The sequence below is a fragment of the Quercus lobata genome, chromosome 2, assembly GCF_001633185.2.
Source record: "Quercus lobata isolate SW786 chromosome 2, ValleyOak3.0 Primary Assembly, whole genome shotgun sequence".
In the NCBI taxonomy this organism is placed as follows: Eukaryota; Viridiplantae; Streptophyta; class Magnoliopsida; order Fagales; family Fagaceae; genus Quercus; species Quercus lobata.
In genome coordinates this window covers 61600333-61611580 of record NC_044905.1, presented here as the reverse complement: position 1 = coordinate 61611580, position 11248 = coordinate 61600333, and the positions used below count along the sequence as shown (strand labels likewise).

At 48.0% G+C, this 11248-nt stretch overlaps 1 protein-coding gene across 1 annotated transcript; it reads right to left on the bottom strand.

Annotated features, from left to right (window-relative positions):
* Positions 1 to 8403: 8403 nt before the first annotated feature.
* Positions 8404 to 9258, bottom strand: LOC115967958. Its single transcript, XM_031087138.1, has one exon. The coding sequence runs from the start codon at positions 9256 to 9258 to the stop codon at positions 8404 to 8406; it is 855 nt and encodes a 284-aa protein (XP_030942998.1).
* Positions 9259 to 11248: the final 1990 nt, after the last annotated feature.

The window sequence follows — 11248 nt, the reverse complement described above, 5'->3', positions numbered from 1 at the left end:
ATATAAAATTAGAAAAAGAGAGAGTTTTAATGATTTTACTTTCATGAGTAACTTAAAATATTTCAAATTTATAAATCATTTAAGTAATACTATGAATATGTACAATTCTCTACTAACTAGGTAAAAACACATTTATTTTATATGTGTGTATATGTGCGTTCACTACAATTGTTTTTAATTGTACTCATTCATATGCACAAATTATAAACTAGTTCTACTAAAAGACAAAACCCAACAATTTAGCTAAGGAAGTAGTTTTTCACCAAAGATTAATTGCATTATAAAGACAATATCAAAGCTATAAGAACTATTGCACTTATCAAAAAATACATAAAAAATCGAGATTGACATTGAAGGTAATGGTTCCTGTATGGGCTTGTTTTGGGGTCTAAGCCCAATAGGTAGGTGATTATGGCCTAATGAGCCCTAGACAATGAATTTGTAGAGAGCGGATTACAGAACTGGGCCCCCATGAAGTGAGTATTAGTTAACTTTGGGCCATACAACAATTGAACATAGGAATATCTCCTTTATATCCACTGGATATTCGGTCCGAGGAGACGTGTGGGTGCACTTCTGTTCTTGATCAAAGGCTATGGTCTTTCTCTTTTTCTTCTGTTCTTCCTTCCTCCTCTTTTTCGATCCCCTCCTCATGGGGATTCCCTTCTCTTATATAGCCTCCTTGAAGTCATCAGAACCTTACACTTGTTGATCATCTGGACCTTCACTTGAGTGTCCATCCCATCGGACATCTCCCCTATTTTTCTGTGAGTTGTAGTGGCCAAGGTAACACTGTTCACCTGTCCTCTCCACATTAATACGGCCAGAAAAGTAGCTTCCCTGTATTTAATGCGGCAGCTGTAATCTCTCCCTTGACATCCTATACTCTCTTCCCTCTCCCGGGCTTGTGGGGCTCATCCCTGCTACCAATACTTGTTGGAGTGATTCTTTATTGCTGGTAGGATGCATGTTTGAGCCATATTTGGCACGTCCGAGGAGACATTCCTCCTCGGACCGCCTTTTAGATAAGTTTGGGCCCATAAGAGTTGGGCCGGGAGCCCTTTTGGCGCCCCACTTTCTCCTCGGATGTGGCTGGACTCTGTATGGGGCTCAAGGCCCATTGTTTGATCTGGGGACTTTACCCCTACAATAGCCCCTCAAAATTCCGGTTCTTTCCCTCTTATCCGAGGAGAAAAATGCGGGATTTTGACATTTATGGGGTCATTTATTGTGAATTCTTGTTTCACCCGTGTGGAGGTACGCCCCCACATGCCTCATTATTGCTAATGGCGCTTCGTAACCCACGAGGTGCTAATTATTGCGCTTGGCGGCTTTATGTCCTTCCAATCCAATGGTGGGGTGCTAGATCAACGGTTGATATTTTTTCCGTTTCTCTGGGCGAGAGTAAGCCCGTTCAGTTTCTCCCCGGTATATAAGATTTCCAAGGGAACTTACTCCCATTTTTTTAAAAAGCACTCAAGCGTCCCAGAGCACTCCAGCACCTTCTTTTGCAAAGCTTTCAAAACTCCACAGACATTCCCTTGAAGATTCCCGACAAGTTCTTCACAACCTCGAGAAACTTAGGATTTTCGCTCCCGTAAGTGCTCATTTCCCTTCCGTTGCCTTTCCCGGCTTTCTTCCTTAAGTAAACCTTCTTCACGTCGCCTAGGGTTAGGGGGATGGGTAAGCTTGAGAAACTGGTAGACTTACCGGCTGGTATGGAAGGCTTCAGGGCCAAATACCGTATCCTGCCGGGAGTAGGTCTAGAATATTGCTCCTTGGAAGAGGTTTTAATCAAGAGAAAGACGGGGCAGGTCGCCATTCCTATGATAGCCTTCATAGAGGGAGGAATGACGATCCCTATGGGGAGGATAACCAGGGATTATCTGCGGGGTCATAGGCTGGCCCCCCACCAATGTGTAGCGAACATGTTCTGAATCCTGGGATGCGTAGACGCTCTGAACAAACAGATGAACCTTGGTCTCTCATGGCACGATGTAGTTTATCTATATGAATGTCATAGCCTCAACGAGTCGTATTACCTGAAATCCAGGTCCGACGAGGTGAGGCTGATATCCTGCCTTCCCAAGTCCAACAAAGGCTTAAAGGATGACCTTTTGATCGTCTCTGGAGCATGGCACGACGGTATTCACTGCCCCGTTAGGGCAGGAACACCAGGTGAGGTACTGTAGGGTCAGACTCCTCGGAGGGGGTCTTAGCCTCGAGTTTTCTTTTCCTTATTTCAGTTTTAGCTTTGATTATTTGCCTTCTCGTACTAACGTAGCCCCAGCTTTGGGATTTGCAGATAAAGAACAAACGACTCCTCGGCCAAGTTTGGTGAATGTCCAAGCTTTGAACTTCCTCCTAAGGTCCGAGATTTTTGTGAGTGAGGACGGACAATTGCGTGCTGCCCCTTTAATCTTGGACTACGAGCCCCTTTCGCGCGCTCTAGTGGACGCTAGTCAAGCCATCAGGGCTGGAAGTCCTCGATTAGCGTGCATCGACATCTCTAAACTAGGTTTCCTTGCTCGGAGAGACTTACGTCCCGTCCAACTGCCTGCTCAGCGCGTTCTTCTCGCAACAGTTGTCCCAGGAGAAGGAGCTGATTCCTCGCACTCGTCCCTTGAGGATCAGATAGACCAATTCCACTTCGCCAAGGAGGGAGAGGTATCGGCCAGGCTTGTAGAGCTCTCAAACTCCAATTCGAACATAGACCGTGCCTCGGCAACTCCCAACCTTGGTTTGGTAATTGCACAAGTTGATATTAGCCAAGAGATCGAGGAAGAAGGCATGGATTTGAAGCCAAGGTCCGGTCTTAGGGGCCTCCTATCCAACAGAAATAAGGGGCAATCTTCCAGAGATGCCCCTAAGGAGCAGGCTACATCCAAGCTTCCTCCTCCTCCTCCTCCTCCTCCCTCCACAACTGACCCAGCGCTACAACCTCTTCCCAACTTGAGGTGAAAGAGGCCAGTGGAAGAGCTGGAAGAGGGCGAGGTCGGCCCCGAGAAGGCCAAGCAGCAAAAGAAGGGCAAAGAGCCCAAAGACAAAAGAACAAATCCGTTGACAGCCGAGATGAGGCGGCTCTGAGGAGGGAGCAGCGGACCTGGTCCCCATGCTTGGAGTTGGACGGCGCCCCTATCTCGTGGGAGTCCCAATGAGGATAGGCGTCCTATCTGGCTGAGGCTTTGCAGCAACCCCTTCTCCTGCCACGTGACATGAAGGGGTTCCGGGAGACTTGGCAGCCAAATCTCTTTATGTCGCTGAAGAGAGATATGGCCATGGTGAACGGAGACTCTTCCCTACCCAGCTTCTTCCTACTGCACCTATCTATTTATTATTTTCTTTTAATCAATTTTCCATTACTCTCATGCAGGTCACTCAACAAATTTTTGTAGCCGAGGAATGGGCCAAGAAGCCTCGTGAAGACCTGCATGCTGAGGTTAAGTCTCGCATCGCTGTGGAGAAGGCTACTGGCGCCCTCAGGCTGGAAAAGGATCGCCTGAATAATGAAGTGAAGAATGCGCAAAAGGCTCGTGCTAGCGTCGAGGCCGGACTCAAAACCACTACCAAGCAGGCTAAGGATCTGCGCCAACAGCTTCATCTGTCCAAGATAAACCTCGCGACTGAGAAGCAGATGGTCTCAGACCTCAAGGCCGAGCTATCAAAGGCCAAAGAGGCGGCTCGCATGGCCAGGGAGGCGGCCGAGGCTGCGGTGGCAACCTCATATGAACGTGGAGTAACGAATACCGAGGCTAGACTGACCAAGGAGGTGGCTACAGTATGTAGGGATTACATTACGATGTCTTGGGGGGTGGCCTTGGACCGGGCGGTAGTTCCAACGGACTCCAATCTCAGGAAAGTTGAGAATATCTTCTTTCCAGAAGATATTCATGAGATTCCGGACTAGGTTCCTCCTGAGAAATCCTTCCCTGCGAAGGTCACAACCTCGGATTCCCATATACCTGAAGCTGAGGAGGTGCAACCGATTGCAAAGGACAAGTCGCCCGAGGACACTCTCACAATTAGGGATGTTGTCGCGCAAGCTAAGGAGACTTTTCCCAAGCCCAAGGCAGGAGATGATCAACCTGAGCCATCAGCCCCTGCAAAGAGTTCTACTTAGGACCAAGCCTAGGACATTAGTGTAGGACTTTATTTGTAACTGCCTTCTTTATCCCTTACATTTTGTTTTGCTAAAGTTTGTAAAAGAACTCTTGTTGGAATTCAATGAATGATGTCATTTTCCTTTGAATTTTGTTGCACTACTCCCTTTCCTGCTTTCATTATGAATGAATTTCTGTTATGCTACTAATTGTTGAGAACCAAACGTTATTCGAGATTTAAACAATGTGGTCAAGCATGAATGAATGTGAAAGAAAAATGATGGTTAATAATTAGATAAGACTGCGTCGAGGTTAATTTCCCCCAAGCCTGTGGTCCGAAGGACCAGGCAGGACTTAGGTTTTGTTTAACACTTGGAGAAAATTGCACAGTTCTTAATATCCTCCAAGCCTGTGGTCCGAGGAGTCAAGCAGGGCTTAGGTTTTGTTAAACCCTTAGTTGAAATTGTCTAGCAGTTAATTTCCCCCAATCCTGTGGTCCGAGGAGCCAGACAGGACTTAGGTTCTGTTTAACCCTTAATTGAAATTGTATAGCAGTTAATTTCCCCCAATCCTGTGGTCCGAGGAGCCAGGCAGGACTTTAGGTTCTGTTTAACCCTTAGACGAAGAAATTGCACAGTTTTTAATTTTCCCCAAGCCTGTGGTCTGAGGAGCTAGGCAGGACTTGGGTTCTGTTTAACACTTAGTAGAAATTATACAGCAGTTAATTTCCCCCAATCCTGTGGTCCGGGGAGTCAGGCAGGATTTAGGTTCTATTTAACCCTTAGTAGAAATTATACGACAGTTAATTTCCCCCAATCCTGTGGTCCGGGGAGCCAAGCAGGACTTGGGTTCTGTTTAACCCTTAGTTGAAATTGTATAGCAGTTAATTTCCCCTAATCCTGTGGTCCGAGGAGCCAGGCAGGACTTGAGTTCTGTTTAACCCTTAGACGAAGAAATTGCACAGTAGTGTGGCGCCAAGAATTACAACTTTCATTAATAGTAGTACCTTTTCAAGTTATTTACATTCCAAGGGCGTGGCACTACACGTTCATCCAAATCTTCTAAAAAGTAGGCCCCTGCGTCGGCTATGGAGGTGATACGATATAGGCCTTCCCAATTTGGTCCGAGTTTTCCCCATGTAGGATTTCTTGCAGTGCCCAGGACCTTCCTCAATACCAGATCCCCGGGTGTCAGGAGCCTTGGCTTCACCTTGGCATCGTAACCTTGCTTGAGCTTTTGCTGATAGTAGGCAAGTTGGACCATTACACTCTCCCTTCTTTCCTCGATGAGGTCCAAGCTCTTTTCCAGAAGTCCGTTGTTACCACTAGGGCAGAATGCGCTGGTCCTCTATGTTGGGAAGTTTATCTCTAGAGGAATAACAGTCTCGGCCCCATAGGTCATCGAAAAGGGGGTTTCCCTTGTGGACCTGCGAGGCGTGGTACGGTACGTCCACAAGATTTGGGACAACTCTTCTACCCATCTTCCCTTCGGGTCGCCTAACCTCTTTTTCAACCCATTCGCTATGGTTTTGTTAATGGCTTCAGCCTTCCCATTACCCGTGGGTAAGCCTGTGTGGAGTATCTATTGGCAATTCCCAACTTGCTACAATATCTTCTGAAAACTTTACTATCAAATTGGAGACCGTTGTCCGAGATCAGGGTGTGAGGGACTCCGAATCTAGTGACGATATTTTTCCAAACAAATTTCTTGGCATCAACGTCTCTAATGTTTGCCAGTAACTCAGCTTCGACTCATTTTGTGAAATAATCCGTGCCGACAAGAAGAAATCTTTTGTTCCCCGTTGCTTTAGGAAATGATCCTAGGATGTCTAGGCCCCACTGTGCGAATGGCCAAGGGCTGGACAGCGGATTAAGGGTTCCGCCTGGCTGATGTATATTTGGGGCGAACCTTTGGCATTGATCGCACTTCTTTACAAATTCTTGTGCCTCTTTCTGCATGCTCGGCCACCAATAACCTTGCGTTATGGCCCTCTGAGACAGGGACCTACCCCCCGTATGACTTCCGCAAATCCCTTCGTGTAATTCCTCCAAGATAAGTTCAGTGGCATCTGGGTGCACACACAGCAAGTAAGGTGCTGAGAATGAGTGCTTGTATAGTTTGGAGTCCTCAGACAGCCAGAATCGAGAAGCCTTTCTTCTAATCTTGTCGGCCTCGTTCTTATCTTCTGGTAAGGGTCGTGCTTTAAGAATAGTACTAGAGAATCCATCTAGCTAGGCCCTGCCCTGATGCTGTGAACCCGTACTGAGTTGGTCCTCGCCATCATTGGGTGGTAGAGATCTTCTACGAGAATAACCCGAGAAAGTGGCTGAGCCGAGGAGGTGGCGAGCATTGCAAAAGAGTCAACATGGGTGTTCCTGCTCCTAGACACGTGCATTAGATTGAAGTGACAGAAATGGGCCCGCAAGCGCTTGACTTGGACTAGGTACTCTTGCATTCTTTCATCCCTCGCCTCCAATTCCCCATTTACTTGTCCCACAACGAGTCTTGAGTTCGAGAACATGTTCACGGATTTTCCACCCAGTTTTCGGATCATTGACATTCCTTCCAATAGTGCCTCATACTCTGCTTCGTTATTCGTGACCGAGAAACCCAGCCTCAACGATTTTTCGATGGTGATCCCCTTGGGGGAGACCAAAACGAGCCCCACCCCTGAGCCCCTTTGGTTGACCGCACCGTCAATGTGTGCTTTCCAACAACTGGGCTCTTGCTGAGAGATTGCACTGATCAGTTTCCCGTCAGGGTTTAGTGTCGTTCCCCCTCCTTCTGGTGTGGGCTTTGCAAATTCAGCTACTAGATCCGCGAGAACCTGACCCTTCACAGCGATGTGAGGCATGTACTTAATGTCGAAGGTGCCCAGAATCGTCCCCCATTTTGCTATTCTACCAGTGTAGTCGGCACTCCGGAGTATGGATCTCAACGGAAGTTGGGTTAGTACAACAACAGTATGTGCCTAGAAATAGTGGGGGAGCTTTCGCGTGGCTTGTACGATTGCCAAGACGGGATTTTCGAGGGGGAGGTAACGGATTTTGCCTCGTGCAGCGATTTGCTTACGTTGTAGACGGGCCGTTGTGTGTCGTTGTCTTCTCGGATCAGCACTAAGCTCACTGCGTTAGGGGCTACAGCAATGTAGGCGAATAGCATCTCGTCGGCCTCAGGATTGGACATAATTGGTGGCCGGGTCAGGTATTCCTTAAGCTGCGGGAAAGCTAAAGCGCACTCTTCAATCCACTCGAAGCCTTTCCACTTGTTTAATAGGAGGAAGAAAAGCATGCATCTGTCCACCGAGCGGGAAATAAAACGATTTAAAGTGGCAATCATGCCAGTAAGCTTTTGGATCTCTTTGGGGTTCCGAAGAGGCTGCAGGCTCTGGATAGCTCTAATTTGGTCGGGGCTGACTTCGATGCCTTTTTGGGTCACCATGTAACCTAAGAATTTCCCTGATCCCACCCCAAATGAACACTTGGACGTGTTTAGGCGCAGCCTGTACTTTCTCAGAATTCGAAAGACATCGCCGAGGTCTCTAACATGGTTGGGCACTAATTTGCTCTTTACCACCATGTCGTCTATATAAACTTCAATGCTCTTACCCATCTGCTGTTCAAACATCCTAATCATCATCCTTTGGTAAGTTGACCCGGCATTCCTTAAGCCAAAGGGCATTACTTTATAATGATAATTTCCGACGGGGGTGACAAAAACCGTTTTTTCTTGGTCCTCAGCAGCCAGGGGTATCGATGGTAGCCTTGGAAGGCATCCAAAAAACTCATTCGAAGGTGTCCCACAGTCGAATCCACCAATTGGTTTATCCGCGGCATGGGAAAAAGGTCCTTCAGACAAGCCTTATTTAGGTCCGTGAAGTCTACACAGACCCGTCATTTCCCACTCTTCTTTTTCACCATGACTGTGTTGGCCAGCCATTCGGGGTAGAACACCTCCTTGATAGCCCCTGTTTTCTTCAATTTTGTAACCTCCTCTCTCACGGTGTCTACATGCTCTTTCGACGGTCGCCGAGGAGGCTGCTTCTTAGGTGTTACGGCTGGGCTAACATTAAGGTGGTGGAAAATGAAATCTGGGTCAACCCCAGGGGCCTCGTAGGCATCCCAAGCAAACACATCCACATTCTATCTAAGAAAATCAATTAGCGTCTCCTTCTCTTGGGGCGGTAATTCTGAGCTGACCTGAAAAAACCTCTTTGGGTCTGATTTGACAAGAACTTTCTCCAAATGCTCGCAACTCGCTTCCATGGTTGGTCCCCCACTACCCGAGACCAAGGCCGGGGTCGTTAATTACTATAAGTCATTCTCGGCTGAGGTGGAGGGCTTAATACTCGGTCGTCACAAGATTGCTGACACCATGCATTGTCGGGCCATGGCCTGGTTACTTCTTTCACTCGACCTTCCGATGGATACTTCACCTTTTGGTGTAAGGTTGATGACACAACCCCTAAGGCATGGAGCCACGGTCGGGCTACGATGGCGGTGTAGGGGGAGTATGCGTCTACCACTATAAAGTCCACCTCCACCACATCCGAGTCTGTTTGTATAGGCAGCCTAATCATGCCTTTTGGAGTGACGGTTTTTCCCTCGAAACTCACTAATGGGGAATCGTATGCTGTCAGGTCCTCCGGTTTTAGCTTCAACCCCTTGCACAAGTCGGGATACATCACTTCCACGACGTTGCCCTGATCGACTAACACCCTCTTAACGTCATATCTACCGATCCTGAGCGTGACAACTAGGGCATCGTCGTGGGGTTGGAGGGTTCCCAGTTTATCCTCATCCGAGAATCTGATTAGGGGTGTGGCCATCCCCCTAGCCCTCTTGGTCTCCTTGTCGTCAGCTTCGGAGGGGAGTCTGCCTACCGACATTATTCTGAAAGGATAGGAGCCGGTCCTCCCCAGCGCGGCGAGAATGACATTTTTCGTGCCAACGGGTGGTCTCAATGTGCTTTGCCTTGTTTCGATGTTCGACTGCTCTTGCCATCCGACAGGGTGGTGCAGCAAGTGTCGCAACTTCCCCTCTCGGACCAGCCAGTCTAAGTGCTTTTTCAGATTTCTGCAATCATCGGTAGCGTGACCCGTCTCTTGGTGATACACGCAATACAGATTCTGGTTATGTTTTGCAGGATCACCTGCCATCCTCCTTGGCCATTGAAAGAACGGTTCGTTCTTCACTTTCTCTAGGATCTTATGTAATGGTTCTTGGAACACAGCATGGACTGCCTGTGCTCCTGTGGATCCAAACTGCTCCGAGTAATCCCTTCTCTGTCGATTGCTGCTGTTAAAGCAGTCCGACGTGAAGTCCCTCCTCTCTTGAGGGACAACCTTCGTTTTGCCCTTTCCCGTCTATTGGTCTTCTTCGACTCTCTTGTACTTGTCGATTCTGTCCATGAGTTGGCGCACGCTAATGACCGGTTTACCTATCAAGGACTTCCTTAAACCATGCTCTGTCGGCAAGCCCCTCTTGAATGTGCTAATGGCGACGTCATCGTAATTTCCTTCTATCTCATTATACATTTCCCAGTACCTGTCTGAATAGGCCTTCAGTGTCTTTCCTTCTCGTATGGACAAGGATAGGAGGGAATCTAGGGGCCGAGGGACTCTGCTGCTGGTAATGAAGTGGGAACCAAAAGCCTGTGTCAGCTGCTTGAAGGAATTTATGGAGTTTGGCTTGAGGCCATCAAACCATCTCATTGCCATAGATCCCAAGCTAGATGGAAACATTTTGCACATCAACGCCTAGTCCCTGGAATAGATGGCCATCCTCTGGTTGAACTGGCTTATGTGCTCTACTGGGTCCGTCTGACCATTATATATGGCAAAGGTTGGTTGGTGGAACCGCCGAGGAAGCTCAGCCCCCTCTATCCTACGCGTGAAAGGCGACTGGGAAATGCGGTCCAGGGCCTTACTCATGGCATCGTTTGCTAGGCCTTGGTAAGATGGGCTTTTGTGGCCGCGTTTGCGAGGTTCCTCTTCCTCATAGGAAAAGGTTTCACTTGGAGGGGTTCTTGATCTCCGTCTGTACTCATTGTCCTCCTCATCGCTAGTGTTCGAGCCAGGAGAAAGACGTTTTCGTTGCGCTCAGCGTAACTTCTTCTTCAAGTCGTCGATTTCTTACTGTAGAGCCTTGTGATCGTTTCGCTTATGGGATGCGTGACCTTTCCCTTTCGAGCGACTTCTGCTCATGTGGGAGGTGTTTACACTACCCTCTCGCTGCTTGTCTTGACCTTTCTCCCGTTCGAGGTTCAAAAAGTTGTCTTGCCATTGGGAGTCTGTGTGTTCGGTTTGACACGGACCTGATCCTTCCATTTCTAACGGTTTCACTTGTCGAGGCACAAGTTCTCCCCACAGACGGCGCCAATTGTATAGGCTTGTTTTGGGGTCCAAGACCAACAAGTAGGTGATTATGGCCCAAGGAGCCCTAGACAATGAATTTGTAGATAGCGGGTTACAGAATTGGGCCCCCACGAAGTGAGTGTTAGTTAACTTTGGGCCATACAACAATTGAACATAGGAATATCTCCTTTATGTCCACTGGATATTTGGTCTGAGGAGATGTGTGGGTGCACTTCTATTCTTGATCAAAGGCTATGGTCTTTCTCTCTTTCTTCTGTTCTTCCTTCCTCCTCTTTTTCGATCCCCTCCTCATGGGGATTCCCTTCTCTTATATAGCCTCCTTGAAGTCATCAGAACCTTACACTTGTTGATCATCTGAACCTTCACTTGAGTGCCTGTCCCATCGGACATCTCCCCTATTTTTCTGTGAGTTGTGGTGGCCAAGGAAACAATGTTCGCCTATCCTCTCCACATTAATGCGGCCAGAAAAGTAGCTTCCCTGCATTTAATGCGGCAGCTATAATCTCTTCCTTGACATCCTATACTCTCTTCCCTCTCCTGGGCTTGTGGGGCTCATCCTTGCTACCAATACTCGTTGGAGTGATTCTTTATTGCTAGTAGGATGCATGTTTGAGCCATATTTGGCACGTCCGAGGAGACATTCCTCCTTGGACCGCCTTTTAAATAAGTTTGGGCCCATAAGAGTTGGGCCGGGAGCTCTTTTGGCGTCCCACTTTCTCCTCGGATGTGGCTGGACTCTGTATGGGGCTCAAGGCCCATTGTTTGATCTGGG